This window comes from Ptychodera flava, chromosome 19 (assembly GCF_041260155.1).
Source record: "Ptychodera flava strain L36383 chromosome 19, AS_Pfla_20210202, whole genome shotgun sequence".
NCBI classification, from domain to species: Eukaryota; Metazoa; Hemichordata; class Enteropneusta; family Ptychoderidae; genus Ptychodera; species Ptychodera flava.
Genome location: NC_091946.1, coordinates 39,220,908 through 39,241,521, shown reverse-complemented (window position 1 = coordinate 39,241,521; position 20,614 = coordinate 39,220,908). Strand labels below are relative to the sequence as shown.

Sequence of the window (20,614 nt, the reverse complement as noted above, 5' to 3'; positions counted from 1 at the left end):
TTAAGATCGACATAATTATTTGTTCGACTTCAGGGACACAGTCGGTACTTTCTCAGTTTTGTATCACTTGGTAAGTTGTATTTGTCGCCATCTTGAAATATGCTCAAAGAGTAGTCGACAAAACTTGGCAATGGACACCCCTTACTAACACAGCAAATCCACAAATTAGTTTCTGGTATCCATGGAAAACAGAACTTACTCAACTAATGGATTCTCGAAGTTCTGTATGGTTGATTTGAGAGCGAAATTCTTCAAACCATGTAACAGTATAGCTTCGACCCTTCGTTTCATAGCTTTCGACGTTTTAGTAGATAAACGTTAACAAAGAGGTCTTCTCGTAGCAGACGTCTGTCAACTTTGAAATCTGACCAAGAAAGGTTTTTAAGGCCTTTCAAAGGTAGGCGGGGCCAGAAAAGTATATGCTTGTGAATTCTTTAAGACACTCTTTCAACGTGAACCTACACACACCCTCACCATGTTTGTCCCGCATTCAGTTGCACGAAACATCGGGCACCACCCCTGGTGGTACTCCCATAGAAATATGGCCGGGTATATAGCGCCTGAATCGGCAACCCTTTCACGAAAACAATCCCTAAATTGACTTTCATTCAAAAACCCTAGAAGTGGGTCAGTTACAAAGGCAATGTCTCAATAGGAAAATGTTCACATGCCGTAGAGTAATGGTTAAAATTCCCTTAATTTGTCAAGAAACCCTAAACAATAGTTCATATTTTTGCATGGAAGTTTATCTGTGTCGGAAGCTCATTATTGACTTGATTAAAACTTTTGATCTCAACACACTAGTCTTTTGTCACTGAAATTTTGGTTTCGGGTTATCCTGCTGATGAATGTCACAGTGTTTCGGGTAATCCTGCAGATGAATGCCATAGTGTTTCAGGTTATCCTGCTGATGAATGTCATAGTGTTTCGGGTTATCCTGCTGATGAATGTCATAGTGTTTCGGGTTATCCTGCTGATGAATGCCATAGTGTTTCAGGTTATCCTGCTGATGAATGTCATGGTGTTTCAGGTTATCCTGCTGATGAATGTCATAGTGTTTCGGGTTATCCTGCTGATGAATGTCATAGTGTTTCGGGTTATCCTGCTGATGAATGTCATAGTGTTTCAGGTTATCCTGCTGGTGAATGTCATAGTGTTTCGGGTTATCCTGCTGATGAATGTCATAGTGTTTCGGGTTATCCTGCTGATGAATGTCATAGTGTTTCAGGTTATCCTGTTGGTGCGTGGTGTTTCAGGTTATCCTGCTGATGAATGTCATAGTGTTTCGGGTTATCCTGCTGATGAATGTCATAGTGTTTCGGGTTATCCTGCTGATGAATGTCATGGTGTTTCAGGTTATCCTGCTGATGAATGTCTAAGTGTTTCAGGTTATCCTGCTGGTGAATGTCATAGTGTTTCGGGTTATCCTGCTGATGAATGCCATAGTGTAAAATTAATGCAACCAATAATTTCAGTGACAAAAAGTAGTTTGTTGAAATCAAAAGTTTAATTGAGAGTAATGGTTCATATTTTGGAATATTCATGAATAGATATTCTCAGGCTAATTTGAAGCCTATTGGTGGCTGTGATTTGTTCAAACCCTAGCGTGGCACTGCCAGGTATGCAATGTCTTGAACCCTGTACACACATGCATTACAATTCAAATTGATTGATGTGTATATAAATAACAAAAGAAAGGAAAGGCGGAGTCAACCTTTGATGCAAATTGACGTGTTTTTCTAACAAGCAAGATGTACGTCTACTATTAATCGTAAAGTGTAAGTTTAGGGCAGAGCAGACTCTGATAGACGACATCGTCGTTATGATGATGATTGAAGATAATACAATAGTCATGCCTTCATTTTTTAAATTTTATAATTAGACGTTATGTATTTTGTTATTTTCCATGGACTTTGTAGTGAAACATTAATAATAACAACATTTAGGAATCATTCTGACTTGATGGCAGACGTGCCAGAAGGTCAAAGCGGTAACTCTCTCAAATTTTGAAACGTAAAAAATACAACAGTAAAATTCAAATAAGTCTTATCTGTTTACATTTAATCAAGACAGAAAAAACCTTCATTACGTTTGGTGGGAAAGATATGACAGGAATGGGTTGCATTGTAGCACATGTGTGACACTCCTCACCTCTGTCGTAGGGGGCGTAATTTCATACTCCCTAAATGCGACCATCCAAAACTATGTCAGTACTTATAATTATACATTGAATATTTTTTCGCAGACAGGCGCATAATGTAAAGTAAAATGATATCAAGCTTGAGGAGGAAGTGGAATAGTTACCGTAATTTTTCTAAGTTCTTTCGATATTTCTGGCATGAAAACTGGTTGAGACGAAAAGGTTTGGTTTGAAGAAAAAATTTGGCACATTTACTACCGTACCGACAGAAATGAACCTTAAGAATGAACATAACCATCGAGACCACCAATATCTCCCTATTAGAACACTTAACACGGAATTTAAAGGTCATTTGAAGAAGCTCGAATTCTCCATTAATGAATAAATACCAACAAAAATACAAAATTTATAGTATACTTCTTCTGATTGTGAAAATTCTAAGCAGATCCAAGCAGGGCCAGCTATTCTACGTCCAAACATGGAAGTACCACAAGATCCAAATAAAATTCAATTTTATCACTTCAATTCGCCGTACAGATATGTTAAACTTAGAAATTATATTCGAATGGCCACTCAAAATGTCTTGATAAAAACTTCAACCGCGGGTTTATGAATACATTGTTCCTTAATGTTTCTATGATATTTAATTTACGGCTTTCATGAGCAGAGGTGCTACAATCATTTGAGTCAAAGTGATTTGAATCTATAGCTGTACTCACTTTGCATCGCTACGGAAAAAGTAGTATTTATTAGTTTTCAAAGTTTTATGACGATATAAATTAGAAAAAAAAACATAGAAACCCATTTTCGTTATAAATGTTTTTAAAAATGTACAACATGCTGAAAAGTGACCACGATATTTCTTTCACTTGACCTGTTCAAATGTGAAAATGTTTCAACAAATCGTGAGTCGTGAGTTGCATATTTTATTCTGAATAAAACACACAACTACGATCGATTCTGAAGTTTGCAAAGTCGATGTTGAACCAAAAAGCTATCATTGAATTCCTACCAAACTATTTTACTCGCTACTATCTGGCGCAAGATGGCGCTGCTTTGATCACAAAACTGTTCCCATATGACGTTTGTATAAAAAATAAAAAGTTATTTTCTTTGAAAGAGATAAATTTTTGCGCCAAAATGTCGCTGAAATAATTACTATAGGCCTATCTAAAATTTTTACAAAGTTTCAAATAGAGACCAAATGTCCAGGAGCCACAATAAAAAATGTGCAACATGAATAAACATTAATTTACAAGTTTGAAAATGTTCACGCTACTGCGCGGATCGAAATTAATGCTTTTAAAAGCTCTGATAATACAGTTTCATAGAACGAATGCTGTGTTTATTTATATGTATTGTTATGCAAAGGTCGTCAACCAAAACCTACTTGTATCTTTTCAGAATTAAACTTTTTCTTAAATCTCAGTTTCCTTGGTGTCAGGCCTAATTCTTCTCTCCCACATTTCTCTATAAAGCGGTCTACAAGACTCAATGCTCGTTTTGACAATAGGTGGCAACTTGACTTGATTGACTACGCCAACAGACGACAGGTTAAAGTCAAAGCAGGTGCTCTTCAAGGCGTCTTCGTACATAAACGTTGCGTCTTGCAGCGGTTCTGGCCAAGACTCCACTTTTTCGGCGCCACTGTTCCACGTCATCATGCTCTCTGAGTATTTAATGCCCACTGCGTAGCAGTATTTCCGTAGAATCTGACTCGGAAACCGAACGAGGTCGTCGGAGTCAATTATAATTGGTTGCTTTCCGCTTACTTTCTCCACATGCTTGTAGAGTTCATAAAGTTCGTCTACTCCAGACATTTGCACCGTTCTCTCGTCTGGTCGGCGTGATTCGGTACCGCTGAAAACTTTATACAGAGATGCGATGGATTTTTCCGGGTTTCTAATCAAGAAAGTATGGACAAAACCATTGGGTAATAGATTATAATTGCCTTGCAGCGTGAATGCCATCTCTTTGGCAAACACAACTGATTTATCCGGGTCACATCTCTCAAAGTTTGACTGGACTTCGTTGTAACCGAATTCAGGCAGCCCTTCCTCCTCGTCGCCATCGTCATCTCCGAAAAGATACGCAGCGTAGAAGTTTTCGTGATAGACAGCGGTATCCTTCTGCGTTGCCATGGCAAACTCCATGGTCAAAGAACGTGTACGTGGGTATGTCCAAAGTGCCACACGGGTTGGTCTCTCATCGATGTCATTAACGCTTGCCATCTTCTTTTTGTCTTAGCTGCACTTGCCTAGACAGTAAAAATGGAGGAAATACAATCAATGTGAAAGTAAGTACTAATGTAGGGAGCCAACACAACGATGACGTCACACCGAAATGAGTATCCATTCAAAGCATAGATCACCCACAGTCTGGTAAGCACAAAATTGACATAATGGGGTCAAACTTTAATTTAGGGTTTAAGAGGCCGACCAAACCGTAACTGAAGGAGCAAGGGTTTCTCGTCACCTTGTTTTTCAACGTTTTTGTGCGTTGTTTTCTCTCTTTCGTCTCCTTTCCTTGTTTCTTGGGCGTCTTTGGTTCCCAAAGTCCACACTTTGTGTCGGGTTCCCAATGTCTATACTTTGTGTTGGGTTCCCAATGCCCATACTTTGTTTGGGTTCCCAAAGCCAATACTTTGTGTCGGGTTCCCGATGCCCATACTTTGTATCGGGTTCCCAATGCCCGTACTTTGTGTCGGGTTCCCAATGCCCATACTTTGTGTCGGTTTCCCAAAGCCCATACTTTGTGTCGGGCTCTCAATGCCCATACTTTGTGTCGGGCTGCCGATGCCTATACTTTGTGTTGGGTTCCCAATGCCCTACTTTGCGTTGGGTTCCCAATGCCGAAACTCTTGGTTGGGTTCCCAATACCCCTACTTTGGGTTGGGTTCCCAATGCCCATACTTGTATCGGGTTCCCAATGCCCATACTCTGGGTTGGGTTCCCAATGCCCACACTTTGTGTCGGGTTCCCGATACCCATACTTTGGGTTGGGTTCCAAATGCCCATACTTTGTGTCTGGTTCCCAATACCCATACTTTGGGTTGTGTTCCAAATGCCCATACTTTGTGTCTGGTTCCCAATACCCATACTTTGGGTTGGGTTCCAAATGCCCATACTCTGGGTTGGGTTCCCAATGCCCATACTTTGGATTGGGTTCCCAATGCCCATACTTGTATCGGGTTCCCAATACCCATGCTTTGGGTTGGGTTCCAAATGCCCATACTTTGTGTCTGGTTCCCAATACCCATACTTTGGGTTGGGTTCCCAATGCCCATACTTTGTGTCGGGTTCCCGATACCCATACTTTGGGTTGGGTTCCAAATGCCCATACTTTGTGTCTGGTTCCCAATACCCATACTTTGGGTTGTGTTCCGAATGCCCATACTTTGTGTCGGGTTCCCAATACCCATACTTTGGGTTGGGTTCCAAATGCCCATACTCTGGGCACAGGCGACCCAATAGGTTCTGACTTTTTCACACTGTTTTCTCTATCATTTTCTCTTCTTTCTTCATGCTCTGAATGATCGGAATAAATAAAATAAATGGTTTATATAACCTAACCTAGCCTCTGTGACTCTTTATTTATTTTACACTCCATTACAAGGATGTATATCTCTCATACACACATGCTGTAATTAATTAGTCAACACAACTAATTATGCTAATCCGTGGACTTATCAGGGATTTTACGGGTTGGTCAACATCGCGAAAGATAGGAATGGTTACATAACATCACTATCTTTCCGATATTGACCAACCTCTGATAAGTCCACGGATTAGCATAATTAGTTGTGTTGACTAATTAATTACAGCATGTGTGTATGAGAGATATACGTCCTTGTAATGGAGTGTAAAATAAATAAAGAGTCACAGAGGCTAGGTTAGGTTATATAAACCATTTATTTTATTTATTCCGATCATTCAGAGCATGAAGAAAGAAGAGAAAATGATAGAGAAAACAGTGTGAAAAACTCAGAACCTATTGGGTCGCCTGTGCTCTGGGTTGGGTTCCAAATGCCCATACTTTGGGTTGGGTTCCCAATGCCCATATTGTATCGGGTTCCCAATACCCATACTTTGTATCGGGTTCCCAATGCCCATACTCTGGGTTGGGTTCCCAATGCCCATACTTGGATTGGGTTCCCAAATGTTCCCTGTTCATACTTTGTTTTGGCTCCTAAAATATTAAAATTTCGGGTTTTCTCAATTTATAGTGCTCATGGAAATATGAATGAAGTGAAAATGAACCTCGGCTCCTGTTTTATAATGTTGCCATTGGAAGGTTTAACACTCAGGAAAATATTGCCTACTTAGAAGACCTATAGGTCATATCAACGAGGTAGTAGGTCTATAGTCTTATTGACATTATTCCTGCATGGTTATTGTCTCCAGAAAGAAATGAACCCTTTCAGGGTTGAATGACACCTGATTTTATATCTCACACCACAACTTTGTGCTTGACATTTCTTGAATAAGACTCTGTTGTAATCTGATAATATGTATAGTATTTTTGTATATTTGTGTAGATATTCTACGTATGTATATTAGATTACAAGTTAAAAAGTCATTAGAAAGGACAAAATGCCACCCTCTCCTGAAGGTCACGTAGTTGACCACGGTAATGATAGATTTGATATGCATAGAGCCACATGCGGCGTGGTCATTGACCACCTGTTGCACGCACAACATTTAGTAGTCGTACGATATGGCCAGATATTTTTACCACAACCTTGTAATATGCACATCGATAAATGAAAAATCCTTGGGAAGTTAAAAGGATGGGTCAGGTCCTAATTAAAGGGGTCATATTGTGCTCGACCCTTGTGAAAATTTGACAAGTTGTGGAGTTGACCCCTAATAGGCTAACTCTATTCATGAACGCTTCCCTTGTTTCAAAGTATTTCAAAGAGCTTTTGTAAGTAGGTTACATAACATCCAGAAAGGTATGGCATACCTTAACTGTCTTTTTGTCTAAATAAACAATTCTAAGCCATGCCCATAGCCACGTTCGGCTCCTATACCTTGCAAAATACACACAAACCTGCAGTGTTCATCATCACGCAGTTTACGGTGGGACAGTGCATACACAAATGACATTTCTGGTCGCGCCACACTGAGAAATTCTATAACCGTTGTGCTGTGTTACCACATAACATGGAGGTATAATATCCGTCTATAAGCTTACCTCCATGTACGCACTGACTGCAAACACACTGACTGCATATATACGTCCCGCCGATGGAGGGACCATTCATATTAATGCCTGGTCTGGAAGAAATGCTTGCTTCGTAAAATTAATACCTTTAGGCGAACACCAGCTATTATACTGAGCAGTTCATTTATTATTATGCTGACTTTTCACTGGTAGATTTTTAATATATAAATATTCTTAACTCAATGCGCATGCGTTGTGTTGTAAAACTTCAAAATCGTAGGGTGTTTGTAGATGTATCTCAACACACATCACAGTATTAATATGTTAGGCACGTGTTGGTCGACAGAATGCAATGATAAATCACGCACCAAGAGACAACAGTGATGTCCTTTTATGCTTAGTGCCATCATTCCAATGCTGTATAATGGAAACAGCAATGTAGATATCCATATGAAACATGCAGTAAATTATGTAACCATATCTAGAACAGCGGCTGCGATTCAATTATGGAGGGAGCTCACATAGTACCGAAATGATTAATGATTGGGTACGTACATATATGGGGATGTTTTTGAAACCACAGTCACTCCACCTACCGTAACGCGTGCTCAATGATTAAAACTAGTGGGGGAAGGGGAGGGCACCGATCGTAAAGTGTCCCTTTTGTTAGGCCGAGGTCATGTCGTGCATTTGAGCACTAGTCAAATCGTAATTATTGTTCACTGGAATTCATTGAATGGGAGGGTCATTGGCATAATCATCTCCGTGTACATTCACATATCGTTCGTTATTGCTCATTTGGGCGTGCTACTCGAGCGTGCAGCGACGCCACCTACAGCCGCAAGATATTTCGAGCACCTCTCCTGTCAAATCAGCCTATGCAATTCAAGGTTTTTTGAACAGTAAATCACCAACAGATGCTGTTAATGTGTTGAAGAACTCACGACGAACCGACTCAAACGTCCACCAAACACAGTATAAAGATTGTTTACTGCACAACCTATTCGGCTACGTTGATTCGATCAAGGCGTCACCCACCGTCACTATTATAACACGAAAGATAGCCGGGCCACTGCTGACATATAAATGTTCGCAAAGCGGCTCCTGCACTCCCACTAGACTTCGAAAGAACTCACCTGATTTGTCGGCCGCAAAATCGACAGCAGATCTCTGACAGTTGTCGACCTAATAGAGCGTCGTATGTTCGTCGAACGAGGTCGCGTTCGTCTAACTATATATAGAGGGCAGTAGCGTATGTACCAATGCAAAGGCCTTGCATATCTTTTAGACCGTGGAATGCAAAACAGGCTGGGGGAAACGTTGACGATATTTTAACGATCGTGTGCTGCAGGTATATATATGCAAATCATATTCAGGACCCCTCAGGTGTAACGAACAGAATTCAGTTTTACCTTTGTAAAACGTAACATGAAGAAGCTCGACAACATGGAACAAAGGTATCCTTCCATACTTCACTAGTCAGGGTGCCTGTAGTTCGACAACATATACCAATTATGGCAAAATCGGGATTACTCCAATATTATATTATCTAATATTAAATCATAAGATTTTAAGCTTGACAACTCGTTATACGTTTTTAAACTATTGCAAAGACGTGGGAGGCGGTAACTTATATGTCGGGTCACGCGGGTTCACCTTAAATATGCTAGGACTGTGAGATGAAAACGAGGCAAGTGGTGGTTCGGCGACCCCGATCAGAACATAGTATGCATTACATTGGACATATAGGATTGTATTCGAACACTTAGATTGAGTCGGTGTGTACAGAAACGAGATGTGTAAATATTTTGTTGCTGCGGCTACTGACACGCTACAAGAGACAATTCTTTTCCTATGTGTTCCAAAAATTGCTTCAGTGATTTTCGAAGTAATTTTGCTGCAATGGTGATTTACGAAGTTAGTTTCGGTTTTCCTTATTATCGTTTAATTCAGTTTTCAAGTAATAGTATTTTTAAAATTTAACACAAACCCTAGAAAAAGTGTTCCCCAGATGCTCAGAGTTTACCGTAACTTGTATGTATGTATGTATGTATGTATGTATGTATGTATGTATGTATGTATGTATGTATGTATGTATGTATGTATGTATGTATGTATGTATGTATGTATGTATGTATGTATGTATGTATGTATGTATGTATGTATGTATGTATGTATGTATGTATGTATGCATGCATGCATGCATGCATGCATGTATGCATGTATGTATATATATATATATATATATATATATATATATATATATATATATATATATATACATACATACATATATATAAAGTTACGACTGGAATTAATAGTAATACACACACGCGCGCACACACATACATATATTTTGACTTGGAATATAAAGCGATTTACATTTGAAAGATAACATGCAACAAGCCCATGCATGCACTGAAAGATGGGGACTAAAATTTTAACCACTATTCACTGTGTCACTGGTAACCAATGCAACAGGTACAGAACAGGAGTGATATGGAGAGTGATTTGTGAACGAGTTACAATTCTTGCAGCTATGTTCTGAATACATTAAATATTTTGATTCTCCGGTACAACAGAAAGTTACAATTATCGATACAAGATGTAATAAAAGCATGAACCATTCATTCTGTGTCAGATCTTGTGTCAGATCTCGATAGCGAACGGGAACCTTACTATCGATCGCAAACTCAGATTCCTGTAACGATTCTGTCTGACGGGTGGCCCGAAGGAACAAAATTACAGAGTCAGTTTTATCTTCTTTTTAAATCTCAAGGAGGTTAGCAGAAATCTCAAATCTGACATCAGAAATGCAATTTCCAATATTTGAAATCATTCTAGTGGTGTTTTCCTGGTGAAAGACATAAATTGTAGAATCATCATAAAAACTATGAAGACATCCATTATTAGCAAGCTTTCCCTACGGAACAGAATATAACTTAAAAGAACGGGACCTAACACCGATCTCTGAGGTACCCCAGTATCAAGTGGACAAAAAGACGATTCAAGAGAATTTATACGAACACGCTGACTTTGAGTTGAAAGATCTGACTTGACTTGAGTGCACAACCAGAAAGACCAACGATATTCAACGATCGACGAGTAGAATATTGTATAGTTGACAGTGTCAAACCTGCATAAGATTAAGTAAAAACCAGAAGACATTATACTTTTGATCTAAAGCAAGTAAAATAGTATCTGCAAATATATTTAAAGAGCGGTTTCAGTTCTGTCTTTTGCACTGTTTCATCTAATGAATGATTTACAGTATAGGTAGTAGTCTATCAGCAGCAATACATTCTAAAATCGATAACAATGACAAAATTTAAGCCGGACGGAAATTTAAAGTTGTTAGACTCGTGATATACAAAATAATAAGTTTAAATTGCGGTTTAACGAAAGCTAGCTAAAATTTGTCAGGCGGAAGTCAGCAGAGAGTCGTTGAAAATCTGGTAAAATAGCTTTTACAACACAATGTTTCCTACAGATCTTAAAAACACATAAAATTATACACACACACACGCACACATAATACACTTATTGTGCGTTTTATACTGTCCGCCATTTTGATTCGTAAGAGTCAGTCGTAAAACCTTTGACATGTAAATCTTAAACAGTCTTTTCATACAAGCAAAACGTCATATTTGCTTTCCTCTCATCTACAATAAATTAATGCCAAATTGCTATCCCACAATGCAATCGTTTTTCTATTAACATATGCGTGTTCTACAGCAGAACGCTAGGGTTGTGATCATATATTTTTCCAAGCATATGACGCGGAAGTACTTACAATGGAACACAAGTTGAAAACTACAGTTGGCCGTATGATAAGACTTGACGTTGGAGGCAAGCTCTACACAACCTCTCTGACGACGTTAACACGCTACCCAGACTCCATGCTGGGAGCTATGTTCAGTGGGCGCGTACCGGTCCAGACTGACGACAGGGGAACCTACTTGATCGACAGAGACGGGGAAATTTTCCGCCACATTCTCAATTTTCTCAGACTGTCAGAGCTCTGTCTGCCTGACGATTTCAAAGATTATAAGCTGCTGATCAGAGAAGCGGACTTCTATCAGCTTGACGACTTAAAACAAGCGGTGAAAAAGGAACACAGAAGAAGGGAAGCTGAAATTCAGCCAGACGGTGCACAGTTCGTAGAACTTGTTCACAATCAACGTGATGAGTACTGCCACGATTGGGATTTTATGATATACGCACATGCAGACGTGATAAAAGCTATGCCAACGCTAATGTCTCATCTCCGCCTTGCCAAAGATTCACCGATAAATACACCGGAATGGGAGAAGTATTGCGCAATTTATGGCGTGCAGTTCCAACAAATAATTCCCAATCCTCAACACAGAGACCCGATCAGTGACATTGGTGTGTTGCCAATACTAAATGACATCAAAAGGCTTGGATTTGAACTCATCAGTACCGCGTCAGGAACATTTTACACAGGTAATTCAAATGTACTCCGATTCGCAAACCGAGATCGATGGACGTTCAGCAAGGTACCAAGATGATCATGAAAACGCTACAGGCATATAAAGCCGAGGAGAGACCTTCGTATAACCATTAGAGATAATGTCTGGCATATCTATGATCTGTAGAAAACTGCTGTATGGTTTCATAAATTCTGAAAAGTAAGCTAAGCTGAACATACTTTTAGATACACAACTTTGTAAGTTTTTTCCAGCAATGAATCAATCCATGTGGAATTCAGCAAAGAAGAGTTGACAGTATACTTGTTGTACCTTGTCTAACACCAGATATGAACTGTAAATGCTCACGTGTGTTCATATACATTGCATATGTGTGTTAATTTAAACTTCTGATATTTGTTTGTAACTTTTTGTCCCGGGCTTTTTGTAGATGTAATAATCAACATCATGGACATATTCATGATAGATGACTTGGAAAGGACAACTATAGGGTGGCGGATCGACGCAAAACTAATATGACTGGTCCCAGTCGCCATGAGCTCATTGTACAGCCTGAGTTGCTTTGGTAGAGCGCCCTCAACAGCAGATGTAGTAATGACATTTTATTTACTGACAACAAAAGCCCACATCAAATTAATTTCAGTTATTCCAATTAAGCAATCATGTATCAATTGCGTACATTGATTAAACAGTTATTGCCATTGCACTGTTGGGTGCCTAAACAATTTCGCTTCACTCAGATCACTGATTTTGAAGTTATTGTAAGTTTTATTAAATTATTAATTATGGAAATGATACTTAATTAAGAACAAATAATTTTGTTGAAAAGTCATGATACTGTAAGCCTGGTACAGCAGTGGACACAGTATATCCCGGTGAAATGGACAACCTGAAGCTCAAAAAATAAATAATGCTACTTGTTTCAAATTACAATACTGGGTATGTAACACTTCAGCACTGAAAAGTGTGAGTTAAAATAAAATTTTAATCAAATCAGTGCATCAATGAAATGAAATGTTACGAATTCAACTATGAAAATGTCGTGACCAGAAGGTATGCCAAAATATGAAAGATATTTTAAATGAAAATAAGGCGCCCATAGGGCACGCCGACATTGAATGATATTATAAAAATGGTGTGCCCCGAAGGCACGCTTAAAATTAAAAATGTTACTTACAAAAGAAGGAAAAGGCAAAAACAGACTATCTGGATGTATTATTTTCACTACATGCCTGCTGGCAATCTTTCTTATTTTTTTCTGCCTTCCTTGGGTCGAATCTTTCCCCCCGAAATTTTTTACGATGCCCCCCCCCCCCCCGACCCCAAGGTTATCAAATGGTCCACCCGTTCCAGGAGCTACCATGCATATTCTTGACCGCGGAGTGACGTCACTTTCACCTCACGCACGCGAGTGAGGTGAAATGGGATTTGACTGTACAGGACAGTGAACAATGCAGAAATTATGTGACAAAGTACAGAACTTAGTGTTTATCATTGACATAATGTTGAAACTTTGAATACTGTTGTAAATGTTGAAAAATCCACACTTCAATATTTGTTCTCACGGCAGTGTGACGCAAAAATGACGTAAAAATCCGCAAGTTCCCGGATGTCCGCGGTCAAGAATACTTCCGACTTGGCTCTGCAAACGAGATCAAATCCGAAACCTAATTTGAAACCGAATCTATCTTCCGTACGTTTCCGTATTCTAAATTCAGATTCGTACTCACATTATCGTGATTGATAATAATAATGATCGCCTATCGCCTTAGTGTTGCCTATGCGACACACGAGCATGTAAGCATGTAAATTCCCAGTGATGTGTCAGTTATACTGTATAAAAACAAAGAGTGACCAGAATTTTTTTTATTTTTACCTGTTAGGTAGCGAATCTGAAAATAGCATCTGCACCGTATGCTAACTTAATTCTTGTTTCAAAAATGGCCAACCTTTACCATGCGCTCGTGGTCATTGGACTCCTTCTTCTTGCACATGCCGCATATTCAGCGACACAACGTAAGTAAAACACACCAAGACATTGGCCCTAGGTGCCTGGAAAGTTCAGTATCCAGTAACGTATTTTCTACGCATACCACATTGGACGGTGGAGAGTCCCCGCTAGTACTAGTAGTACTAGTAGTACAGTCTATGATCTATGGGCTTGATTGCTGCGAAAACGAGCCCTGCCACTCCTTGACGTGTTCTGCTACCACTCCAATGACCAAGCTACCCGAGTGGCAGAGGCTACGGATTCGCAGCAATGGGCTTGAGAGGCTCGTGTTTATGTCGCGAGTGTTCGGAATATCTTTTGTCTATCATTTATACCAAGTTTGCACATGTAATATTTGAAATGTTTAGACATTGTACATATCATGTCGGCATTACATGTAAGCATGGAGGTAGATGCGAGAACTTCTAGAAGTAGCAAGTATAGTAGTTCTACGTTGTCATGCAGCAGTAGTAGTAGCCCGTAGTTCCCGGCGTTATACGGCCTGTGGTGGAGGCCGTATAATGCCGGGAACACACAGACCTGTACGCAGGGCTACAGCTGTAGTTAAGTACTATTCGGCGAGGGCATCATCAATATTCCGGTCATGAGCACCATCCCTATAGCCTTGTGTACCGTGCTGTGTTCCTGGCGTTATTCGGCCGCCCAACACAGCCCTTTTGACTCTCATAGGAAAATCCGGCGGACGCGGTCTCGATTCGGACCTCGCACGAAAAACTACCTTTTCTAACTATTTTCGGCTGAAATCAACACGATTCCTCTCTATGCCTATCCGAATAACTCAATCGCTCACAGACTGCAAAAAATTGCTCTCGTGAAACCCGTTAGTTTACCAGCGATTCACGGTCAAGGGTCCAGTTGCCGGCCATTTGCAAGATATGACTTTTACATCACATATTGATTTTACTGTTTTATTTTTAACAGACAGAACCTATCTGAGACTAACGGAGCAAGAGTTCACAAGTTTACCAGCAGATGTAAGCATACATAGTAGATTTATTAAATATTTTACTTTTAAGTTTATGGAAATATAATGTAAATTTTTCTTGTGTTGTAGATTTCAAGGTACAATCGTAACTCTCACACCATTATGCTTGTATCTGAGTCAGCCAGCTCACAGTACTGTAGATTTCCCAGAATTCATTATGCTTTGTATCCTCGAACATACCTGAGTGAAGTCTACCATATCTCCCATGTGTAGACAAATTCACAGACTATTTATCAAAATTTTGAAAACGTACTTTTGTGCACACCATTCTTCTAAATTCGCAATTTAAATAATTTGGAAAATTATGCATAATTGAGAGAGGAGATAGCATTTTTGTGAAATTTGCCACAGATTGTGTCCTCAGCCATACAGAATAATGTGACGGAAAGTAGGGAGACTAGTTGCACCTGTTTTATGAAACAAAAGGATATTGAGTTTTTGCAAAGGAAGTGACATAAAAAAATTTGCATTCTAAGTTTTCTCAGAGAATGACCCCTTCAGTTCGTCATAACTTGCTGCCCAAAAAGCATGGCATTTGTAGTACCTAAAGAATGTGACTTTTCTGGTTGTTTAACGGTTATTTTGAAACTTTCACTGATATATCTAAACGTACTTTTACTAGATATTATTTAAAACTTATTCTGATGCTGCACATTAGTGCTTACATGCAGAAATGAAAAAGTTTTTAGAAAAGTAACCTTCAAGGATACAAATCATAGAGAATTGTGGGTAATTTATTGTACTGTGCAGCTGCAGAGACAATGAAGAGACATTCAGACAGCAAATAGCATTTACTAGCTGCTTGGCATTTACTCTAAAGGGGAAATTTACCTTGAAAATTAATTTTGGAATATTAAATTGATATGATCATTGAAAGGCTTTCGAGTCAATTTTATTCCATTTCCCTCACTACCTAACAAACAGCGGTGTACTAATCCGGAAGTGACGTCGTAAACTTGGTCATTGAAGCAGTCGACGTGTGCAACTGTAAGGGTTTCCACTTACAGTGTATAGAATGGCTACAGAATATAGGGGCCAAGCACTCGGTGTTGATGTTTAAGTTGAGCAGAAATAAAGTTTTCTGCGAATACCACTTTGAGAAGGGCTGCTTTCTAGCGCAAGTTGCAAGTCCAACTACTGAACTAAAAGCCTAAAAGAAAACAGTCCGGGGCCTATCCAGCCCCAAGTGCTTTGCTTGTACGTATGGGTCTGTGCCACAGGCGTGATGTTTTCTGGGTAGTTTCTATAAGCGTAGTTTATTCTACGTTTCGCGTTCTCTTCCGTAGCCTAATCACCAAGGTAAGAAACAGAATTATCTGGCCTGCCAAGAAAACTGCACGTTCTAGTCGAAAAATAAACACAAATCCTTCATTGAGTTACCTAGTTAGATGCGGAAGGATCTCGGCTGTCCAAAAAACACACTCATGTCACGATAAAATGAAAACTTTCGAAGAAATCTTCCGCGTTTTGACAACATCGTTGTATCTGATGGCTACCGTTGTAATAACGCAACTCATTATCATAATGAACGGTGTCTGCACATAGAAAGTGGTGAATCTCAATCTGATGCCGTTGATGGCGTTGCTCACGGACCAATCAGCGATACAGACGGCGTACAATTATGATAATGAGTTGCGTTATTACAACGGTGGACGCCAGAAATGCCTAGTTTGTCAAAACGCGGCAGATTTCTCCTAAAGTTGTCATTTAATCGTGACATGAGAGTGTTTTTTGGACAGTAGAGAGCCTTCCGCGTCGAACGAGGTAACTGACTGTAGGATTTGTGTTTATTTTTCGACTAGAACGTGAAGTTTTCTGGGCAGGCCTGATAATTCTATTTCTTACCTTGGTGATTAGGCTACGGAAGAGAACGTCGAAACGTAGAATAAACTACGCTTATAGAAACTACCCAGAAAACATCACGCCTGTGGTCTGTGCGTACGCTCAGGCACTAGAAACGGAATGCTGTAGACAGGACCGCTGGTTCTAGACTAATCATGGCTACATCAGGGTGTTCTGTAACACATCAAAAATGCTTGCACTTTTAGAATTAATATTGATCTCTTTAGAGCATTGGCATTACTTCGGTGTCGGCATGATTTCACAGCGATTGCAGACGCAACACATGCATCCCATAGGTTGACAACGACAGGCATGATTGATCGCCGAGAGGAATTTGAACTTCGTCATCGGAGCTAGAATAGTCTATTTCCGAACTAGAGTCGCTGTAACTTTCTGACGATGTCAGTCTTGGATCATCGATTGCTCGTTCAGGTTTGAAGTTATTGCCGATTAATTTCGCCATCGTGATTTTCAGTCGAGCGCTGAGGTTTGCGTATCGCGTACGCATCCTTTACTTTGCGTAGAAGAGCTTGGCTGTAAGTGACCTCGCTTTGAACCCGCTGTGACTAGCAAGTTTGATACGTCACTTCCGGTTTCTGTGCGTTCAGCTTGTGGCCACTGCGCTAATACGCGCAAGTGAAAGTGAATGAAAGCAACGCTATTTTGTTTATTTTTCACTAAATAACGACCTGATTAACTAAGAAAGGCTGGGTAAATTTCCCCTTTAAAGCAAATCACAGCATTTCCTAGCTTCTTGGCATTCAATGGTAATACTTCATCCTGTAAAAGCTCAATATCGAATTCTGGTAGTAATAGATTGTGCAAAAATATATATGTCAAAAACTTTTTGTTTACTTTCAGAAATTGTCAGTGTAAAAATATTGAAAGTGGGATTTTGCTACCACCATCGTAATCATGACAACCAGAAAACATAACATAGCAAAAAGGAGCAGTTACAATAAGCACAAGGAAACAAAAAAACCAAAGATAATTTGTCCAAAGTTTTGTAGTTGACAGGTTGGAATTGACTGCACAAAAGGCCATGTCTTTCACCTGAAATACTTCATGATTATTGATAAAAAAAATATAGTCTTCAAAGCTTAATTGTGAGTTTATAAATCACTACAGTGCCTAGTCAGTTTTCTTTCAATATACAATGCAGTCAGTGTTTTTGGATCTATTTTACAGATATTCCTACAGTGCCTAGTCAGTCTTCTCCTCACGACATACGGTGTGGTCAATGTTGCTGGCAATTTCAGGGAAATAAAAGCTTCAGCAGATTTGGACAACAGGTTTGTATCCACAATGCAAATATGAAGATCTCACTTTTCAAATATTTAGCAGAAGAATTTCACATCTTTCAAAAGCATGAAAAGCTGTTAATTTCAGAAATGTATATACATGTTATAAAATACATATTCATTCTCTGTTAGGTCTTCAAACTGTTTTATGATTCGATAACAGAAAATCCATGTGTTCAGTTTCACCGTTGTAGAAAAATATGTAGGAGGTCACAGTGAATGTCAACCAGGCTGTCTTAATGAACACCTTTGAATATGTAATGATTTAGTCATGCATAGACCAGACACCAATAAAATTAGCTGGGTGTCTCTACCGTAAGCTAGCTGTTACAGTTTTTCTATACAACTGGGTTCAACATAAACATTGACCCACTATCCTAGAAACTGTTATTTCCAGTAACAACACTGTTTTCTTCTTTCCATGCAGATCTTTTGAGACAGTGAGCAATCGTCCATCATATCATATGTTTATGCACAGGGGAAGAGTTTTGAGTGCAACGTTATAACTTTCACATCATCAAGAAGATCAACCACCAAACAGAGTAATATCCAGATATTTTACCACCACACAGTGTAATATCCAGATATTGTACCACCAAACATTGTAATATCTAGATATTGTACCACCAGTGTAATATCCAGATATTGTACCACCAAACAGTGTAATATCCAGATATTATACCACCAGTGTAATATCCAGATATTATACCACCAGTGTAATATCCAGATATTGTACCACCAGTGTAATATCCAGATATTATACCACTAAACAGTGTAATATCAATACATTGCAGGGTGTTTGTGAAACCGTCAGTTTTAGACTCATATGAATTATAGGGACCTTACAAGATTTGATGTGTGAGGTACAAAGAATTTAAAAAGTTGTGACAGTGAACTCTATCACTGCAGCGTGAAATATTAGAAACTGTGGATAAAATTCCGTGAAGTGTTGAAGATATCCAGCTGTTGAGTTCAGTCTTTTGGTGGCTGGTCACAGTGAAGTCCAGCCTATAGGTAGCTGATCACTGTCAAGTTCAACTTATTGATATGTGATCACTGTCAAGTTCAGCTTATTTGTAGTTGATCACCAGCAAAGCTTGATAGAGCCCTGTTATATTTAATGGTACTCTGGAACTTTTTTTACAAGAATATCAGGATAAAGGCGTTAAGTGCATTTTGGAAATGAACCATTGCCATTACTTGTAATTTTTTATTTGGCAATACCGATAGTTTTCATGCTGACATCTTAATTATAGATATTCAATAAATTATCAGTACTGCAAAATTGTAATAAAGTTTCTTTCAAAAATTCACTTTCTTTCTTAAAAGATGCCGTGTTTCCTCAGTTACCAATGAATGATGATGTAATGTGCTATGATGATTATGATCCTTTATTGAACAGCTCTTTACAATGATGCTTCTATTCTCACATTCCTGGCCGCTGGGAGTGCGGAATCGACAGTGTGGGGAAAAATCGATCCCACACTCTCAGAAACCGTCCCACACTCTGCAGTAAATATTACACGAGCTCTGATTGGATGATAAACAGTCTGTTTTGTTCCACGTGCAAAATGGCACGACGAGTAACACACAGACAGAACTACAAAGTAAGCAGGTCAAAGTACAGTGGCAGACGACAGACTTGTCACGATTTTGGATAATGTTGTACATGTCCAATGTGAATTTAACGCATTTTGTGGTCATGTGAGGAAAAGAATCTCACACACCAAGGACCTGGGATCAGATTTCTCACATTCGTTGGGGATATTTTGTCTCACACTCGCCTGCGGCTCGTGTGAGACAAAATATCCCCAACTCGTGTGAGAAATCTGATCCCAGGTCCTTGGGGGTGTGAGATTCTATTAGTCTCTGCCTATCATTATATCACCCAATCACATCAAAACATTTCAATAGAGATTTAAATTTTCTTTGATCGTTTTTCATCATTTTTGTAGAGAGAGTGTTTCATCACCTTCCAATGTTAATCTGTGCAAGAGATTTGACTGACTCATCAAATATTTCACCTGTTGCTTCTGTGTAAGTCCATTCTAACCAAAGAAAACAATGCATGTTCTAAAATTAAGAACAACTCTATTGGCCATTCTGATGACACGAGTTGGTGTGCAAGCCAGTTTTTGCATCCTTTTATATTTATTTCACCATGATGGTTACTTTGCATGTAGCAAATCGAGACTCTGCTTAGCTTTCTAGGGAAGTCAAGTCAAGCAATGTGCAATGTAGCATAAAAGAAATCGACCACCTATTCATGCAAGATCCTTGCTTGTGATAGCGAGCCACAGTCTGTGAACAGTAAACATATAAAAACAAAATACTAAAGTATATAAAATGCAGTCTCCAGCATTTGAATGAAAACCAAATTAATATTTTAGGGCTGACCTTAGAGTTTTTACATAGTGTCTTTCAACTTTCACAAATTATATCTTGAGACTTTGAGAAGTTGATCTCTAGGGCCTGTGTGGCAAGACAAAAGAGTACTGGGCAAACACAAAACTTGTACATTTCAACAATCTCTTAGGGGGTATGTTTGTATTTGTTCCTCCTTAAAAGGCACCCTTAGACAAGCAATAATTTCTGCTCTTGAGGATTGATGCGTCTGTGTCTTCTTTAGATCTACCCTCAACGCTGGCACTCACAGGATGTCCGTTTCTTTTCAGGAAATTCAGAAATATCTATGAATAAAAGATTTTTCTATCATAA

General features: G+C 39.1%; 2 protein-coding genes across 3 annotated transcripts; one reads left to right on the top strand and one right to left on the bottom strand.

Moving 5' to 3' along the window:
• Positions 1–1,488: 1,488 nt before the first annotated feature.
• Positions 1,489–8,673, bottom strand: LOC139119481 (uncharacterized). Of its 2 annotated transcripts, none has more exons than XM_070683322.1 (2): positions 8,443–8,673; positions 1,489–4,397 (listed from the first exon to the last, which is right to left on the bottom strand). In XM_070683322.1, exon 2 carries the CDS (start codon positions 4,369–4,371, stop codon positions 3,559–3,561), a length of 813 nt encoding a protein of 270 aa, XP_070539423.1. In that variant the 5' UTR covers positions 4,372–4,397; positions 8,443–8,673; the 3' UTR covers positions 1,489–3,558. The 2 variants fall into 2 exon arrangements, with proteins under 2 accessions (XP_070539423.1, XP_070539424.1); XM_070683323.1 differs by lacking the exon at positions 8,443–8,673 and adding an exon at positions 7,337–7,361.
• A 4,951-nt stretch (positions 8,674–13,624) lies between these two features.
• Positions 13,625–20,614, top strand: LOC139119479 (ER membrane protein complex subunit 5-like). Its single transcript, XM_070683319.1, has 4 exons — positions 13,625–13,773; positions 14,690–14,742; positions 17,784–17,887; positions 18,324–20,614. Exons 1-4 carry the CDS (start codon positions 13,698–13,700, stop codon positions 18,400–18,402), a joined length of 312 nt encoding a protein of 103 aa, XP_070539420.1. The 5' UTR covers positions 13,625–13,697; the 3' UTR covers positions 18,403–20,614.